The sequence below is a fragment of the Mercenaria mercenaria genome, chromosome 14 (genome assembly GCF_021730395.1).
Source record: "Mercenaria mercenaria strain notata chromosome 14, MADL_Memer_1, whole genome shotgun sequence".
Taxonomy (NCBI): domain Eukaryota; kingdom Metazoa; phylum Mollusca; class Bivalvia; order Venerida; family Veneridae; genus Mercenaria; species Mercenaria mercenaria.
The window spans coordinates 42,460,549-42,480,636 of NC_069374.1; the positions used below are offsets into that span (position 1 = coordinate 42,460,549).

At 35.5% G+C, this 20,088-nt stretch overlaps 1 protein-coding gene across 6 annotated transcripts in view; it reads right to left on the reverse strand.

Annotated features, from left to right (window-relative positions):
• Positions 1–20,088, reverse strand: part of LOC123527381 (low-density lipoprotein receptor-related protein 2-like) — a 189,010-nt gene that overhangs the window by 80,051 nt on the left and 88,871 nt on the right. For all 6 annotated transcript variants that reach the window (XR_008367061.1, XM_045306784.2, XM_045306782.2 and 3 more), the window contains exons 10-11: positions 19,353–19,457; positions 19,027–19,134 (exon numbers count right to left, since the gene is read on the reverse strand). Coding sequence is in view for 5 of the 6 variants with exons in the window: in XM_045306784.2 (XP_045162719.1) it covers positions 19,027–19,134; positions 19,353–19,457 (213 nt within the window). In the remaining variant the exon portion in view is untranslated. The remainder of the gene's footprint in view (positions 1–19,026; positions 19,135–19,352; positions 19,458–20,088) is intronic.

Consider the following 20,088-nt stretch of genomic DNA (forward strand, 5'->3'; position numbering starts at 1 on the left):
TTTGTACCTTTAGTAATGGAATGGTCCGTTATGTAGATAGTGTTATTCAGTAAGATAGTGGTTCTTACCTAAATAAGGCAATGTAAATCATGCTGATTTCCCTATTTGGCAGACAAGTCTATAAATTGAACTTTGGCGACAGGTAGTATTTGTAAACATTGGTGAAAACGTTGACAATATATTAAAGCGTTCTGATAAGTCTTAAATGACTATATTATTATTATTATTATTATTCATAATAAAATGTAGAGTTTAAGTAGTTTATGGCAGTGGCAGTTGTCAAGACTACCCATATAGAAGACTTTTAATTAAAACTGCTAGAATTTTGGCAGAATTAAAAAACAATTATACCTCCACCAATACCCAGACATGTTTGATAATTAACATTCGGGCTTTGAATTTAAGTCCCTTTCTATATACAGTACAATAAAGTAGGCATTGACAAGCTTCATTGGGCCTACTATTGATTAGTTTGACCGGAAACTCGAAGCGCAGTGTAAACATTTAAAAAATGAATAAAACAAAACAAAATCAAAGCGATTCGAATTATACATTGGTAGAAACTGTTGTTTACTTTAAATGGACATAAGAAGTGCGTTTCATCTACTTCCGATTTATCTCGCGGATTTCAAATTAACGAGTTATTCTTGTTTTATCTCATATTATGATCTCTCCTCATGATGCCCTAATATATTTTCTACTAAATATGTGTGATGATATTTAGTCTTTTGTTAATTGTACTATTTTTCTGTTTGTTACAAGTCAACAAGCAGTTGATATTTTAAATATTATAAATTATTTCTTTAAAATAATTTCATTTATTTCTCGAAAAATAAAGTTTGTCAGTTGCTAAGGATTCGGGATTAATCGGCCTTTATCATTCAGTTAACTAGTTCTCGTTTTATCAATACAGTACTGATGTGCATGTTCAGCGAGCCGAGAACACAGCCAATTGTTCGATATAAAAGCAAAAAGCCCGTGCAGATTTCTCACACTGCGTCTGAAAGGGCGAATGGACCGTTGTCATACACTGACTGACAGATTTCTCACTGTTCTTCTACACGTCGTTCAGTAAAGATAAACTTAAAGTAATCTTAAAATTGAGATGCCGCATGAATGTGTTAGACCTAAACAGCGAGGCCGGGAAAGGAAGGATGAAGGTCACAGGCAAAATGTAAGAGCTAATCCTCAGTAAGACGGACAAAATCGTCAACAACAGGAATATCACCATAGGACAAGGGGAGAGAAACTAAAGGCCAGCCAGCCGGCTGGGAACGAGATGCGGCTTCAGATACCTCCACATGACCTTGGAGCACGGGGGACCAGTAATGGTGCAAAGGATATCGAGAAGGAAGAAACAGACAGTTACAAGATCAAGCTGGTGGGTGCAATAATAATATTATTGATTTCTGAGTATTTTACATGGTTCGGGTATTTCACAAGGCTATGTCATTGATAGAGGAGGGTGTGCGATGTAAGTGTATAGGTCATTTATACTAGCTCATCTGTATGGTCAGCAGGTCTAATATTAAAAAAGGTTACAGTCTGTGGCAAGATGCACAAATCATACCTTCTGTTAGTCTTACCAGTGTCTTATTGGCGGCACATCTGCATTCCTCCTTTGAGCTGATTTTCAGAGATGAATATATCAATTTGGCATTATTGGTCAAAGGGGGCATTTTAGTTATCAAAACGTTTTTTGTAAGAAAGACATTTTAAATTGTCTAACTACGGACAGATTGAAATCACCTAGGCAAGATTAATTCTATATGCAGTGGTCGAAAGCATTCGTTATTTATGCGTCGATATATCTATTCAATCAGTGATAAAATTCAGAAAATGCTTTGTTACATGTACAAGTTTTAGCATGGCGTGTGCACGGCGATCAGTTTCGGTTGCGTCGGCAATATCACCCGCATCCTGGTCTTAAATCATAACTGAATTGTGGCGGCGATGTATGCAGGTTGACGACGCGGCGGAAACTGTTCGGGCGAGTACGCGTCACTGCACGTGCAATTACTTCATTAATATTCAAATTTCCCATATGTAGCACATACTTCGCTTCACATTCAGTAGTGTCCTGCAGTCAGTATAACTTTTCAGTAAAGTATCAAAACCTAAATCCCGGGATAAGCTTCAAGTAGAACATCTCAGAGACCTTTTAGGGGTCAAGATTGGGGTCGCGCCCAGAGATAAAGTTCAAATGAAATTTCGTCCCAAGAGCTCCAATACATTGAATCAATCTAAGCTTTTTTTAAAAAAAAACAACAACAAAAAAAACAACGATATAACCAACTTAGCAAATTCGCCTGTCAATGTAGACTATATTGACCCAGAATAACAGCTGTCAAATTTCTAAAATAAGTCAAGATCTAGGTCAAGGGACTTAACATCAGAAATGAAAAACGCATACCGTTTAGTACATTTAATAGTCTTCTCTGCTAACACAGACACTGGTGACACAGAAAGTTTTATTTTGATAAAGCACTTCCTTTGGGGGAATCAATAACATTTAAAGATGCGCCACAAAATACCTGTATTCTTTTGTATTTTCATGACGATAGTTTTACATGATTTGCATGAAAAGATTGAAATATACAAGTATTTAGTAACAAGTTGACGGTGACATAGATTAGGCCAAGACAAGGTGTTTAATGTCTTAACATTTTATTTTATTAATGTAACAATATGTACAGAAATTAGTGTATTAAGTTAAATTTCGAACACATTTGGTTTCTTCAGTGTAAAGTAGTCATTCTATGCAATGTTCTTAAAACTATGATGATAAGAGATTGACTGAATAAGTTTGCAGATGAAGCTGTAAAACTTATTTATTTTAGGAAGGGCCTTAATTATCCATCATAGCTTTAGACCACGCTAATCCGTAAATAGCCAATCGCAAAGCAGATTTGTACCCGTCTATATTTCATATACAACAGTAGCGTTGTATATATATTGGGGGAAACTTGGGCAAAAAACGCGTGAATTTCGTGTCAGTTTACCATCTAACAATACAGGCTAACGCCTGAGTTAAATGACCTTGCAATTTTCTCACCAGTTATCAATGGGATAAAAAATAAGATTGACTTGGAGGTAAATTCGGTTGACAACGTCTAAATATTAATGTAGGGATAATACACGTTCTTTTGTGTGTATTAACGTCTGCAGAAGCCCGCGGGATTGTTTGTGACCGAGACCGAATATAAACAGATCCAGAAACGCGCAAATCTATGAATTGAGTAATAGTTATAATTATATAAAATCAAACTGAATTACAAGAAACTCCATATTTGCAGTGTAGAACCAACTAGGTAAATACGTAATTTATATATTCACTGAAACGTTTCCAACAGTTGAGCCTTACATTTGCAAACAACTGGATCCAGTTGTTCGAAACTTTAACAGACGATTGAGCTAACGGTCGATTAACTTTATTAGTATATTTCGACAGTAGAAAACTTAGAAAAACAAATGTACTTGTTAAGTATTACAAACACTAAATTATCTTTACAGTAAAATTAAAACCTCATACTAGAGTTTCCCACCCACCAAGACTAGTATCTTGAACAGAAATTTAACAGGCTGTTAGTTTAACAGCTTAATGCAGGGGTCGTGGGTTCGAGCATCATTGGGGTCACGACCATGACTTCTCATATGGCACCAGTACTGGTTTTCCCAGGCAACGGACTCGAAAGTGGTTACAGAAAGCTTGAAGCTTTCATCACAATCGAGCTAAAATAAATTAGTACAAACTAAACTTAACTAAACTAACAACCCGTTAAAGTTTCCAACAACTGGGCCCTGTTAGAAAGTAGAACAACTACATCATTCTTACAAGAAAGGCACGATATAGTTAATAGTGTCCTACGAGCATCTACGAACTAACTATATTCTGATAAACAAAATAAATAAATGAAATAAGTAAACACCGACACTGGTTCCTGTTTCTATAAGAACAAAAATGAATATAACCATAACTATTTTGTCACTTTATACCAATTGTTGAAAAGCGATTTCTAATAGAATCTGACAATTTATACGTGATTATGTATATTACCAGTAAGCACTAGTCAACATTTGTTTACCTCCGGATTGCTGTCAGCCTTTTTTGTAGTTTCAGAACCTTGCTATTTTCTTGAATCAACGTATCTGTCATCGTGTTTCGCCAACATGCAAACTCCTCACAAAAACAAATTGTTCAGTTGTTCAATTTTGAGTTTTTTTGAGAAATCCATATTTAACTGTTTAGCATTTGCGATTACAAATGACTCAAAGTGTTAATGAACGTCAAATTTTAGTAAATCCGGTATTTAAGCAAAACTCAATTTATACAAAGTAACCTGCATTCTTTCACATGCCCTACTGACAAATAAGCGCTAACGGTACAAAGATAATATAACTCTTATAAAAACACGTTAATCCTAATTTCTATAGAACGCATGGGACAGTTTTCAATAATCGCAGTTTTTATGTCACGTGGTCTAAGTCGGATAGACAACTCGTGCCGTTGTCTACGGGATATATACAACTCGCTTCACTCGTTGTATATATCCCGTGGACAACGGCACTCATTGTCTATCCTATACGTATATTACCTGTAATGTAAGAATGATTTTCATGAAGTTTTCTTGGTTAAAAAAAAAAAGGTTACTAGGTCATGGTGGGCATTTAATTATTCTGTGTTGAAATCAAACAGGAATTCAGGCAAACGGCAGAACTATCTGGAGGTGCAACTGATTATGTTGTTCCCATAAAACAGGCTTGTGTTGTGTCTGGAGGTGGTTTTACGACACAAGCCTGTTTTATGGGCGGCTTTAAATGTATTTAAGGATTTGATGTCGGGATTAGGCATGCAGTTGGCAGAGGAAAAAACGAAGGCACTAATGACTGAGATTTTGGGGTTCAGAGCTTGATTTGTAGGCTTACAGATTTGACCACTACACTTCAGAAAGTAAATTAAAAAAAAAAAAAAGTACAGGAAGTCTATCTATTTAAAACAAATCATGATTGTTTCACAGAATAATTTTTCTTTAGGACTGCAGATGTGTGTGGACTGTTTCGTCTCTGCTTCTTCCATCACATTCTGTTGGCTTAGCAAGCCTATCACCACATAAGGGTTGAGATTTGTTTAGATTTAACAATGTTACTAGGATTCTTGTGATATTACAATCGGTATACCGTTTTTTCTTCAGGACTATTTTTGGATTACCGTTGTTTTTTCTATAAATGCTTGGGGTGAAGGTTTGAATTAAAGGTCATTGGTGTCGCGCAAATTTGCCAGACACACCTTCCGATAGAATTGTTCTAGAACTATTATATTATTCCCCATTTATCTGGGGTACCGACTTGTCAAATAAAGAAATCAAATTCAGTGGCGATTATATGTCTGGTGTCTTCATTTAAATATTTTATTCAAAACCAATCATGTGCTTGGTTGTTTTAATGGCATTTGAGATGCCCTGCTTCGCCTTAGGATTGCAAAGTTCAAGACATTCTTTATTTAGAACAAAGAAGTATAAAATACACATTTTATTTTTATAGCTCTTTGTTTAGAACTACCAATTCTCTGATAATGTATAGGACTGCTTTTAAAAGCATTTGAAATATTTTGACAATTATAACCAGTAAAAGTATAGCCTATACTTAGTGAATAGGTAATTTTATTAATAACATGACGTATGGTTTAGTGCAAGGGTTCTCATCAAAGTTTATCATACCTTACGTTGCCGATTTATCATTTGCATTATTTTCACTAGTATATAAGTGTTTTTTCGTTGTTATTTATAAGTAATCTATTACAGGGTTGTCTTACAGAATCAAATCCACTTTTGCGGCGGTAGATATGCGGTAGATATAGATCTATGTTATGTTTTATTGCAGATTTATTATAACTACGAATAAAAAATGTTTACAGTTGTTTTCACATTGGCCTACTTTGGCAGGCCTCCTATTCAGATTAAGTGAACTGGTAGCTTCAAGCGTCGGCCAGGTCCGGTATTTAAGGAACAGGCTGACCTGTCTTTTATGGACAGTACTTGGTTATAGGTTTAATAAATTCTAAGACAAATCAGGAAGGGAATCTTATTTTGTTGAAAATATAAAAGAAACCAGTCTAGTCTGCCCATAGTCCAACTAATTTAACGCAATTCTGGGCGAATGGACCGTTATTATACACTGACTGACAGATTTCTCACTGTTCTTCTACACGTCGTTCATTAAAGATAAACTTACCCTCCCGCCACACCCTTAAAGTTGGTAATGCAGTAATTTTTATGGTTAACTTGGATTCTGGTGAAAGACCTGACATTCTGGAGAATTTTGTATCAGATTTGCTGCTTTTTGTATTATACTTTCAGGGTACAGATTTCTTATATGGCATTTATTGAAGTTGTCAGTGAGCCGGTAGTGCAACACTGTGAAGTCTCCGATATCCCAGTTATGAATGAACGTTCTGTTATAGAAGCCAAGTCGAAGGAACTTCAAAGTACTGTAAATACTTCCTGGAAAATGTTCATTTATGTTTTAGCTTCTAGATATATGATAAGACTCACTGACAGTTACTTCTGTATTATGTAACTTTTATGAATCAGCAAATGTACCTTAGATGTTAGGACTGTCGCTCATATAATGTTGAATAGAGGGGATCAGCCGAGATATCGAGTTAAACAATAACCAGTTGGGTGTTTTTCATTGTTCTGTGGTGATTTATACGGTAGACGCCGAACTAGAGATATATCTATGCGTTTGGTGTGATGAATTTTATTTGGAACAGTTCAGTGTAATTAGCGTTGTCGTCTTTCAGTTATGGACACGGTCCGCTCAGTTTTGTGAAACTATGTATGCCTTTATCGGGGCCTACCACAAAGACACTGTTGTCTTAAACAGTACACCAAAGGTTGTTCATTGCAAAAGATGCACTTTGCTATTTAAGGTTGGTCGACCTGAAGTTGCTTCGGGTCACTAGGATTTCGTCCTTATAGTACTGGCGAGTCCTAGATTGCATTGCGTTGCTTGCTTGTGAAGTGGTTGTAGTGCACCACTATAAGTTCTGGTGATGCCTAGGTTGCTTTACCTTTTGCGTAGAGTAGCTTCTGTAGTGAATAACTACAGTTTTGGTGAAGCCTAGGTTGTGTTGCGTTTTTGCTAAGTGAAGACACTTCGTCTGTGGTGCATCACTGGCGATGCCTAGATTGTTTTGTGAAAAGAAGTGTCTGTAATGCATCACTATGGTACTGGTGAGCTCAGGTTGCATTCCGTTGTCTGTAGTGCTTCACTGTAGTGTCGGTGATGCCTATGTTGCATTGTTTCTTGCGATATGAAGTGTCTGTAATGCATCACAGTGGTACTGGTGAGGCCCTGGTTGCATTCCGTTGTCTGTAGTGCTTCACTATAGTGTTGGTGATATAGTGTTGGTGATGCCTATGTTGCATTGTTTCTTGCGATATGAAGTGTCTGTAATGCATCACAATGGTACTGGTGAGGCCCTGGTTGCATTCCGTTGTCTGTAGTGCTTCACTATAGTGTTGGTGATGCCTATGTTGCATTGTTTCTTGCGATATGAAGTGTCTGTAATGCATCACAATGGTACTGGTGAGGCCCAGGTTGCATTCCGTTGTCTGTAGTGCTTCACTATAGTGTTGGTGATAAAGTGTTGGTGATGCCTATGTTGTATTGTTTCTTGCGATATGAAGTGTCTGTAATGCATCACAATGGTACTGGTGAGGCCCTGGTTGCATTCCGTTGTCTGTAATGCTTCACTATAGTGTTGGTGATGCCTATGTTGCATTGTTTCTTGCGATATGAAGTGTCTGTAATGCATCACAATGGTACTGGTGAGGCCCTGGTTGCATTCCGTTGTCTGTAATGCTTCACTATAGTGTTGGTGATGCCTATGTTGCGTTGTTTCTTGCGATATGAAGTGTCTGTAATGCATCACAATGGTACTGGTGAGGCCCTGGTTGCATTCCGTTGTCTGTAATGCTTCACTATAATGTTGGTGATGCCTATGTTGCGTTGCTTCTTGCAAGGTGAAGTGTCTGGTGTGCATCAGTTGGTGTTTTGTGTGGTAGGCCCAGTCAGTCCGTTTTTTAGTTTTACTAGCTGAAGCATTGGGCTGTCTCATGAATATTTAACGTGTGCAGTTTTCGTGGACAATAATGCCTATAATGTCGTTCTTGTTTTAGACATATATCAGGCAGCTTTCTAGCACTGAGTGTTTGGCAGTACCCCTTGACTTGCTTCATGGCATCGTTTTGGTGTGGAGCAGTGGTGAGCTGAGGTCTACTGTCATACATTCGGGTGTGGTCCGTGTGCTGGGTGCCGTCTGCGGTTTTTAGGGGGTCATCACATCGTGTGTTGTCTCATGCTTGCGCCTGGTCTCCTCTCGCTTGAAGATAGTGGCCAAAACATGCCAACTTAACTTTTCAATGTTATCTCAGATCTATTGATGCATTTACCATAGCAGAATATATTAAATAAGTAGAATATATTAATTTAGAAATCAAGACGTTTAAGTCATTTGTTCCTCATAATGTGTTACGTTATATGATCTTAAAACATTTAACAGTATAACAATGAGGTAAATAAAAAGACAAAGAATGGTACATGTTCTTATTTTATTTCGAGTAATATGAAATAAATGTAAGTTATAAAATCGTTAGTTTTATCATGTTGTTTTATTTCACTCCAGACCATTACTACATGAAATTACGAATTGAGTGGCCAGTGATAACAGCGCTAGACTGTCAAAAATGACAGTTAAAAACTACTTTGAGATGACCCCCATATAGCACAAAGATCTATAAATAGATATGAGATTGGAACTGATTGACGGGTAACGTTCTGTTGTTTACATACAGGGTTAGCAAACTTTTGAATGCTCAATTTTATTAAAGTTGGACTTAAATTGTAGCTGAAAAAATCATCTTTCATCCCATGTTAGAAAAAGAAGTGCTTGCTTAGCAGTTGTAGAATGCATAATGTGTGTCGCAACTTATTAAATGAAGTCCTGTATTTTTCTCAAATTTTGCATTAAATAAATGAAGTCAAGGCATCTTTTACATTACTTGGATGGTTTCCTTGGCGTGGAGTTCTTCCTAAATAACTCAGTAAGATCATTTTAGGTGTTTATCTCTTTAATTCCTCACGTGTAATCCAGTTAAGAGTAACTGGTTATCCATTACGAATAAATGGTCAAGCAAGCATTATGTGTTTACAGCAATTACACTTAGCGACACGCTTCTCTGAATGACATAATCTGACCTATTTTAACCTTAAAATGGTGCTTGAATATCTATAAATAGTTTTCTCAATTAAAACAGTGTCAATGTGTTGCTTCGTATTTGCGGGACTATAATATTATGTAATGTTTTCTTTGAATCTTGTATTTGTCTCATGTATGTATACAAACTGGGAGTTCAAGACTTAACCAGCTGATCATTCATACAATTTCGAGGTCATGTCAGATTTGCGATTTAAGTATTTTAGAATGTTATTTTCCTACCAAGATAGTATCATTTTAACAAAATTATAACTTAAATAAACATAGTTTGCCTAAAGAATTATATGAACATAAGCACTGTTATTTTAAAGCTGTTAAAGACTTGCATTTATAAGTACGTATTTTGCTTAAATTAATTAGAAATTGCAGCTTTTAAATTATTATTACCTTCACTGGTCTATCTTAAATTTTACTTTTGCGCTATAGTTGTAGGAAGGTCATTTTGCAGACCTCGAAATAATTCAAGTGTGGCGTTATTTGTGCCCATTTCATTTGGAATGATTTTGACAAAACATTTTATTAAGTGCATAGTTAGTATTACTTAAAATCACACCAAGCGGGTGTTTTTCAAAACACGGTAATGAGCTGGGTCGATATATGTGACGCACCATGACATCTTGGGTCCAAATTCGACATTACGTCATTTGAGAAAACCTCGATTAAAGTTACGTCACAAAAAATGGTGGACTTTGCCACGTGTTCGCGGCATTTAATGCATTTTTGTTTTCAATAAAACTCTACCTTGCCACAAGAAATAAATGACGTGACAAGCGGTATTTATCAAACTTTTATATATTTTAACATTTCTGTGTTTTGCAATGTCGTTTCTTTAATTAAATGATTGATAATTTATCGCCCTTTGAATCGACACGCCATTTGTACTGTAAACATGGAAGGTTGTGGAGAAAGTGAAACTACCAAAAAATAGATATTTGATTATTTATTTCAATGATTTAAGAATGACAGCGAATTTTCAGGTAAGTAAGTATTTATGCGATATGCAAGGTTTAAAAATATTATTTGCATTTATATCGACTGTTTTGCCCGATATATTCCAAAATAGCCCGGATATTGAACGTTTTACGTTTATGACACTAATGACAGTTCGGAGGTAGGGCAATTCATATTTAAGTGTCACTATGTTATAGACTATATTATTAACTAAATCTGTCATGAAGTATTAGTAGAATCAGTATGCTAGACAAGCAGATTCTATGCAATCGTGCTAGACAAAAACACAACAGTCAGTCACAGTTTTTAGTTACATAATTTAAAGTCCTACTGTATTCATTTTATATAGCCATGTTATGAATCTGATTGATCAGGAACAGTTGAAACACATCTATTGTCAGCTTCAATCACTTATTTCTTACTTACAATTCGTCAAATCAATCCATACATAAAACTTCTACAAGGCATAAATATTGTTTTTACTTGGTGTGAGACAGTTTTTCCAAAGCTTTTCATGTACGTTACATTTGCCATGATTCTGGATTCCCCGCCATTTGTACTGTTCTTGGCAAGTTACTGACAACCACTAAATGTAAAATGAATAAACTTTAGATACATTTTGTTTTGAAAGTCTTTCCAGGGATTCAAACCTAGTATTACTCTTTGGATAGAAGTATTTGTGCTCTATATACTGAGCTAACTGCCCAGGCCATTTTTATCTTACATTTCAGCCTTTTTCAGTATTTTACTTTTCATTTTAAAGATCAACCACTGAGGAATTTTTGGCCTGATGCAATGGCATTAAAAAGTTAAGGGATTTTCCAGGAAGGTCTATACACCACAGGCTGGATATTTTGAGGGTTTGTAATTTTTTTTATACATTTTTACAGATACTGTATTGCTATTCTAAGAAAGATAAAGACATATTAAAATAACATAAACAAAAATGATCTATTATTGCATACCATTTTAAGAGAAATTATTTTAATTACATTCAAGAAACATGTATATAATATATCAAGAAGTGAATAAGTAATGTTATATACCTATTAAATATATCATGTATGTATTTTCATAAGGAATTGAGTTTATACTTATCAATCCTGCTTTCATTCAGCTTTTAACAAAAAAATACTATCTTACTTAAGGTAGTTCTGCACATTTGATAAACCGAAAGTGATGGCGTAACGTCATTTTTCCGGAAAACGTAGAATAAAGACAGGATTCGGCGTACGGAAATGAAAATCATTTTATGAATTAATTTATTTATTTATTTGGGTTTTACGGCGCACCAACACAGTATAGGTTATATGGCACCAAACAGGACTACAAATTTTGGTTCCACATCTCATTTACATCGAAATAAAAACATGAGGTATGGAATCAAAATCTGCATACCTGCTGGAATCACAGAGAATTAATCGCAACCTGTGAGTAAATTCATTACAATGGCACTGTTGCTATATTTCTTAAGTCAAAAAATGATATTAAAACATATCACACGTTAAATAATAATTATGTCTTAAACAAGAGGGTCAAGATGGCCCTAGGTCGCTCACCTGAGAAACACACCATAAAACAACATATTAAACTGTGTAAACATGTCTGACCTAGTGATTTCATGGAAAAATATATTCTGACCAATTATCATTAAAACTGGAGCAAAAATATTGAGTATAAATAAGTATTTTCTTTGATTTGACCTAGTGACCTAGTTTTTGACCCCAGATGACCCATATTCGAACTTGACCTAGATTTCATTAAGGCTATCATTCTGACCAAATTTCATGAAGATCAGTTGAAAAATACAGCCTCTATTGCATACACAAAGTTTTTCTTTGATTTGACCTAGTGACCTGCTTTTTGATCTTAGATGACCCATATTCGAACTTGACCCAGATTTCATCAAGGTAATCATTCTGGATTAATTTCAGGAAGATCAGTTGGAAAATATAGCCTCTATCGCATATACAAGCTTTTCCTTTGATTTGACCTAGTGATCTTCTCTTTGACCCCAGAAGCCCCATATTCGAAACTGACCTAGATTTTATCAAGGCAATCATTCTGACCAAATTTCATGAAGACCAATTGAAAAATACAGCCTCTATCACATACACAAGGTTTTTCTTTGATTTGACCTAGTGACCTAGCTTTTGACCCAAGACTACCCATATTGTAATGTGACCTAGATTTCATCAAGGCAACCACTCAGACAAAAATTCATGAAGATCAGTTGAAAATTTTTTGCCTTTAATGCATACACAAGGTTTTTCTTTAATTTGACCTAGTGACCTAGTTTTTGATGCGAGATGATCCATTTTCGAACTTTGCCTAGATTTCATCAAGGTTATCATTCTCACCAATATTCATGAAGATCAATTGAAAAATACAGCCTCTATCGCATACACAAGGTTTTTCTTTGACCTGACCTAGTGACTTTGTTTTTGACTCGAGATGACCCATTTTCAAATTTGGCCTAGATTTCATCAAGGCAATCATTCTGACCAATATTCATGAAGATCAATTGAAAAATACAGCCTCTATCGCATACACATGGTTTTTCTTTGATTTGACCTAGTGACCTAGTTTTTGACCCAAGATGACCCATTTTCGAACTCGGCCTAGATTTCATCAAGGCAATCATTCTGACCAATATTCATGAAGATCAATTGAAAAATACAGCCTCTATCGCATACACAAGGTTTTTCATTGATTTGACCTAGTGACCTAGTTTTTGACCCAAGATGACCCATTTTCGATCTTGGCCTAGATTTCATCAAGGCAATCATTCTGACCAATATACATGAAGATCAATTGAAAAATACAGCCTCTATCGCATACATAATGTTTTTCTTTGATTTGACCTAGTGACCTAGTTTTTGACCCCAGATGACCCATTTTCGAACTTGGCCTAGATTTCATCAAGGCAATCATTCTGACCAATATTCATGAAGATCAACTGAAAAATACAGCCTCTATCGCATACACAAGGTTTTTCTTTGATTTGACCTAGTGACGAAGTTTTTGACCAGAGATGACCCATTTTCGAACTCGGCCTAGATTTCATCAAGGCAATCATTCTGACCAATATTCATGAAGATCAATTGAAAAATAAAGCCTCTATCGCATATACAAGGTTTTTCTTTGATTTGACCTAGTGACCTAGTTTTTGACCCCAGATGACTCATTTTTGAACTCGGCCTAGATTTCATCAAGGCAATCATTCTGACCAATATTCATGAAGATCAATTGAAAAAAAAACAGCCTCTATTGCATAAACAAGGTTTTTCTTTGATTTGACCTAGTGACCTAGTTTTTGATTCCAGATGACCCATTTTCAAACTTGGCCTAGATTTCATCAAGGTTATCATTCTGACCAATATTCATGAAGGTCAATTGAAAAATACAGCCTCTATCGCATACACAAGCTAAATGTTGACAGACAGACGACAGACGCCTGACATCGAGCGATCAGAAAAACTCACCTGAGCATTGCTCAGGTGAGCTAAAAATACTGCAATGATGCCCGTCAATTTTTTTTTATTCAGTATGTACATTATGAAATTCAGACAAGAAACTTTCAACTTTGTACTTGAATTAGTACAACCTAATGATTTCTTCACAAGTCTAGATTTGAAAAAAGCCTATTGGTCTATTCCTATTGATCATAACTACTACAAGTTTCTAAAATTTGAATGGAGGAATCAACTTTATTGTTTTGTATGTCTTTGTTTTGGTCTCAGTTCAGCTCCATATTGTTTTACAAAAATACTAAAACCGGTATATGCTTTTTTCCGGAAAATTGGCATAAGATGCTCATATTATATTGATGACAGTATTAATATGAATGGTGACAAAACAATATGCAAAAACAATATGGAACTGATGAATGATAAATTGAGTTCTTTAGGCTTTGTTATCAATGAAGATAAGTCGATGAAAGAACCCACTCAGAGAATAGTCTATTTTGGGTACATAATTGACTCTGTTTTGTTCATGGTATTTTTGCCTGAGAAAAAAGTTCAAAAAGTGAAGAAATTTGCTCAACAGCTGCTTTCTAAAAAAGTAGTCAAGGTGCGAGAATTAGCATCATTTATTGGTTTAGTCATTAGTACATTTTTTGCTATTTTGGAAGGCCCTCTACATTATAGAACTTTAGAACGTTGCAAAGTGGAGGCACTACATCCTTCCTCAGATTTTGAGTCAATTATGGAACTCGATCAAGACGCATTACATGAAGTAAACTGGTGGTTACAGAATGTTGAATCAAACAAGAGGGCCATGATGGCCCTATATCGCTCACTTGTTATCTTTGCACTTAAGGACAAGAAGGTCCTCAGAAAAAATATCTAAGTCCAAAGGACAGGAACAACAAAGGGAAGAAATTAAACAAAAAGAAAAAAAAATTCTTACAAGGTACAGATATGTCAAAATACACCTAAACATTGGAGGTACCATCCATGTTGTACCACAGAAATAAGTAGGTCCGGTTTCCCTACGGCCAAAATAAAAGTACTAAAACACTATTTAATAACGTAAGGGAAGTAATTAAAAAAAATGATTGTAGTTACAAAAGATCGCCAAAATCTGTTGACAAAATAAATTTCAGATCATACTTCATTAGTAACGAGAATCTCATTTTAATTGAAAAAGGAGTAATTGACATAAAATCATCCATATATCTACCCTCATTGCTCAGTCCAACTAATGACAATAATGAAATTTCAATAAGTCCTATAGTACTACCGAATAAATCCATTGATTACAATCAGGAGTAACAGATTAAAACTCGGAACCTACACTTGGATCTGATTTTCATGAATCCAAGATTATGTTCTGAAGATATTTGAATTATCAAAAAACCAAAATGAAAGCTCTTATGTCAGAAAGCCAAAATAGCCAATTTTGACCTTTAAGGCCTAACTCTGGAACCCAGAGAAGGATCTGGCCAGTCAAGAAAGTAACCAAATCTTGTGGTGATACAAGTTTTAATGCAATTTGTTAATCAATCATAAATGAAGCTTGCTATTGTGCAACAAGGTCAAAATACTAATTTTTGCCTTTAAGGGGCGTAACTCTGAAACCCATTATGGATCTGGCCGCATTACAAGAAAGGAACCAAATCTTAATGGTGACACATTTTGATCAAGTTGAGGAAATTCAAATCAAATAAATTGAAGCTGCATATCGTGCAGACCAAAATGGTAAGAATATTGAATTCTGGCCCTTTCCAGGCGCATAACTCTAGAACCCATAATGGGATCTGGCCAGTTAAATTTAAGAAAGGAACCAAGATCTTATGGTGATACAAGTTGTGTGCAAGTTTGGTAAAAATTAAATCATAAATGGAGCTGCTATTGTGCAGACAAGGTCAAAATAGCTAATTTTGGCCCTTTAAGGGGCCATAACTGTGTAACCCATAATGGGATCTGGCCGGTTCAAGAAAGGAACTGTGATCTTATGGTGATACAAGTTGTGTGCAAGTTTGGTTAAAATAAAATCATAAACGAAACCACTATCGTGCAGACACGAAATTGTTGACGCACGGACACACAAGATGCACGGACGCACAGACGAAGGGTGATCACAAAACCTCACCTTGTCACTAAGTGACAGGTGAGCTAAAAATGGCAAGAAAATGTAGAGAAGATCACCTTTCTTTAACCATACAAACAGACGCTTCCTGTTCAGGGTATGGTTCATATTTTGTTGATATGAAATGGTCTGCAGGTGGTCGTTGGTCCTCTAAAGAATCAATATTTCACATCAGTTACCTTGAGTTGCTTGCAATTTTTCTTGCCTTGAAGACCTGGTTGTCAGATTACACAAATGTTCATGTTGCCATACAAAGTGATAACACTACAGCAATTTCATATATTAACAATATGGGTGGAATGCACTCGAAAAGCATGGACAAATTGGCTAAGGAAATATGGGAATGGTGTATAAAGAGAAACATTTATATCACAGCTTTTCATTTACCAGGTACACACAATATTATGGCTGATTTTTCATCCAGAAATTTTTCAGAATCTACAGAATGGATGCTGAAACCTGCAATAACACAGAGGTTATTTGCTCAATTAATGCAGCCTAATATTGACTTATTTGCTTCTCGTTTAAATAAACAGGTACAGAAGTATGTTGCCTGAACACCTGATCCTGATGCTGTATGTACCAATGCTTTTCTTTTAGATTGGTCAAAGTGGAAACCATATATTTTTCCACCTTTCAGACTTCTTGGGATGGTATTGAATAAGATCAAAGAAGATGAGGTTGATCAAGCTTTGATTATATGTCCTTTCTGGACAAATCAAACATGGTTTCCGCTCTTGTTAGAATGTCTTATTTCTATTCCCATTAGGCTGCCGAGACACAAGGATCTCTTAACACTTGTACACAACAACAGAACACATCCGATGGGAAGACAGTTGCAGTTACTTGGAGCAGTAGTATCTGGGAACAGTTACAAAATCTTGGAATTCCAAAAGACGCTATCAGTTCAATTCTCGGGAGTTGGAAACCAGAAACTAAGAAACAGTATTCCTCCGCATGGTGCAAATGGAACAGTTGGTGTAGTCTCAGGTTGTGTAATTCCATTAGACCATCTGAAAACGACGTGATTGCATACCTTGTCTATTTGAGACATATGAAAAAGTCCTATAGTGTCATAACTTTACACAAAACAGTCATTTTAGAAACAGCTAGATTGTTAGATCCTACTCACAACTTGAACTTTAATCGTTTAAATAGATTTTTGAAAGGTCTTTTTGTGGAACTTGCTCCAAAACCGAGATATGTGACAACATGGGACGTTAACAAAGTGCTTAACATTCTGGCAAAATGGATGCCTCTAGATAGTTTATCTTTAAAAATATTAACGTTTAAACTGGTGGCTTTGATAACTTTGTGTTCAGCAGCAAGGGCTCAGACTCTGAAGGCTTTAGACATTACTAAGATGTGTGTTAAAGAAGAGACAGTTTATTTCAATTGTGGAGATCAATTGAAAAATAGTAAACCAGGACAAAATTTTGTGTTACAAATTAAAGCTTATGGTAAAGCTTCTCTATGTCCAGTTAGGACATTGAAATGTTATATTAAGTGTACAAGAAAGTTAAGAAAAGACAATCAATTATTTATTTCTTACATAACACATAAAGCAGTTACAACCAGTACAATGGCACGCTGGTTAAAAAATGTTCTATCTCTGGCAGGCATTGATAGTCAATTCAAAGCCCATTCTTTTCGTGGGGCGGCATCCTCGGCTGCAGCAAGGGCCGGCTGTAAAATGTCTGACATTTTGGCTACTGCAAACTGGTCATCAGCAAAATTTTTTAAAAAGTTCTATTTAAGAGATCTGAAAGATGATTGTGTTAACAATTTTCAACAATGTGTTTTAGGTAGTCATTGAATGTTTGAAGAATTATTTATGGACAGTGTAATGTATGATTACAAATGAAAACAATGACTTTTTTGAATTTTGACATGTCTCAATTCTTTTTTCCATTCTTTGGATATAATGTTTGATGAATTTGAGATGTTTTTCTTGTTGAAATAAATTGATATCGTTTATTGAAATGTTTTTTCAGTTTATGTTGTCTTTGCTTTAAACATGCTTGTATATGAAGTGCCGTAGGCCATCGAAAATAATGGACCCCCCATCCAAGCATTTTTGTGATGGATGGGGGTCATTATTGGAGTATGGCCGGAGGCCGAAATATACAAGCACCCTCCTTTATATAAATATAGAGAGGTCTTGAGTGCTATTATTCCCTCCCTTGGCAAATCCTTTGCATTTTTGTTTTATAACATTCTTTTGGAATAATTTATGGTGAAGTTGTCAATACAGGAGAATGAGAATACTAATTAAGAACATAGATCATAGAAAGTTTGGTTAAACTAGACAACATAAACTGTCTTTAAAAATTATGAAAAGTGCACACGGTCAATGCTTTTTTTATGACAGTGGTTATGTGACAGGTCATTTTCTTGACCTTTAAAGTGCGACAATTTCATGGGTCACTGAAGTGATATACTTGTATTTTTTGGCCTCTGGCCATACTCTAATAATGACCCCCATCCATCACAAAAATGCTTGGATGGGGGGTCCATTTTTACGCGCAACACCAGCACTGGACGTTGCGCAACCCATTTTAAGCGTATTCCCAGCAGGAATTGGATTGCGCGTTTACCACCCGTGTATAAACTGAGTACTAACATAAATGTCCCTTATAAACATAGTACTAATAACAACACTCCTCCATTACGTCCCTTACAAACAGAGTACTAACATAGCTGTCCCCTAAAAAGATACAATTGAGTACTAAATAAGTTCCTATACTTAGTACTCATTATCAAAAAAGAGTACTATATATACAACTCCTAATCTGTTTACTCTAATATAAACTAAAGAGTACTAACAGAGTACTAACAAAATTTCTCCATTCTGTCCCTATAAACATAGCAGTAACATATCTGTTCCCTATAAGCAGAGTACTAACAACACTCCTAACTTGTCTCTTATAAACAGAGTACTAATATCACTCCTAATCTGTTTATTATAAACAGAGTACTAACATATCTTTACCCTACAAACAGAGTACTAACAGCACTCCTAACTTGTCCCTTATAAACAGAGTACTAACATATCTGTCCCCTAAAAACAGAGTACTAACATATCTGTCCCCTAAAAACAGAGTACTAACATATCTGTCCTCTATAAACAGAGTACTAACATATCTGTCCCCTAAAAACAGAGTACTAACATATCTATCCCCTATAAGCAGAATACTTACAACCCTCCTCATCTGTGCCATTGTTACAATCATTATATCCATCACAGACCTGATCAGCTGTAATACAGTTCCCATCTCCACAATGAACCTCATCAGCATCACAATACTCTGTCAAACAAAACAACTTGAAATAGATTTTGGCATTTGTAATTTTCAACTACAGAATGTGAAAACACACATCATCAAGTCCCATGTAAAATGTTAAGCCACCTCATCACATGAAGTGTGTATGGGAAACAGCACTATGCTGTGCCTGTAACCTTTGGTGGCTCATGTCAAAATTTCAAGTTATATGATAGCATTTAGGATAACAAAAATGTAACTACCACAGTCGTATTCATCTTCTCCTCCTGGGCAGTCCTGAACAAGGTCACATACAGACTCTGTAGAGATACATGACCCATCTAAACACTCAAAGTTGCCGGGACACCCTGAAATATATTGTAAAGATAGAAAACTCTAGTCAAAGTCCTTGTGACACCCTGAAATACAGTCGAAACTCGGTATCTTGAATTTCAAGGGACCATGCTTTTCAGTTCGAGATAACCGAAATTCAAGTTACGAGGAGGGACGTATATGGACGAAATGATGAAAAAAAACTTGGTTCCAACACCTTTATTAATCTCCTGCTACTGGGCACACTATTAATATATCTACCTTGCAATAAATCTTCAAGTTAAAACGTAATACAAAATCATTACAAGTTTAAAGTATTTCATTTCCATGTAAACATAATCAGAAATAAACAATATATACATTCATGTACGTCAGGTAACATTTCAGGCATATGCGCATCAGTCATAATGTAGAGACCCATTTTTTTTATTTTTCTTTAATTTCTCATTCTACGTCTGTATATCAACTTTTAGATAAAAAATTTAAGTAACTTTTCAATTTCAAAATCAAATACGATTGATAAAAATACTAAATGTAAATGCGTAATTAATGATCTGTTTACTGAGTAGTTAGTACACATTACGGATTCCTTGATGCGTATACTCTGCGCTGTCGGCACTTTACGCATACACGATTCCGTACAGTTTATGTTTATCAAAGTTTCAG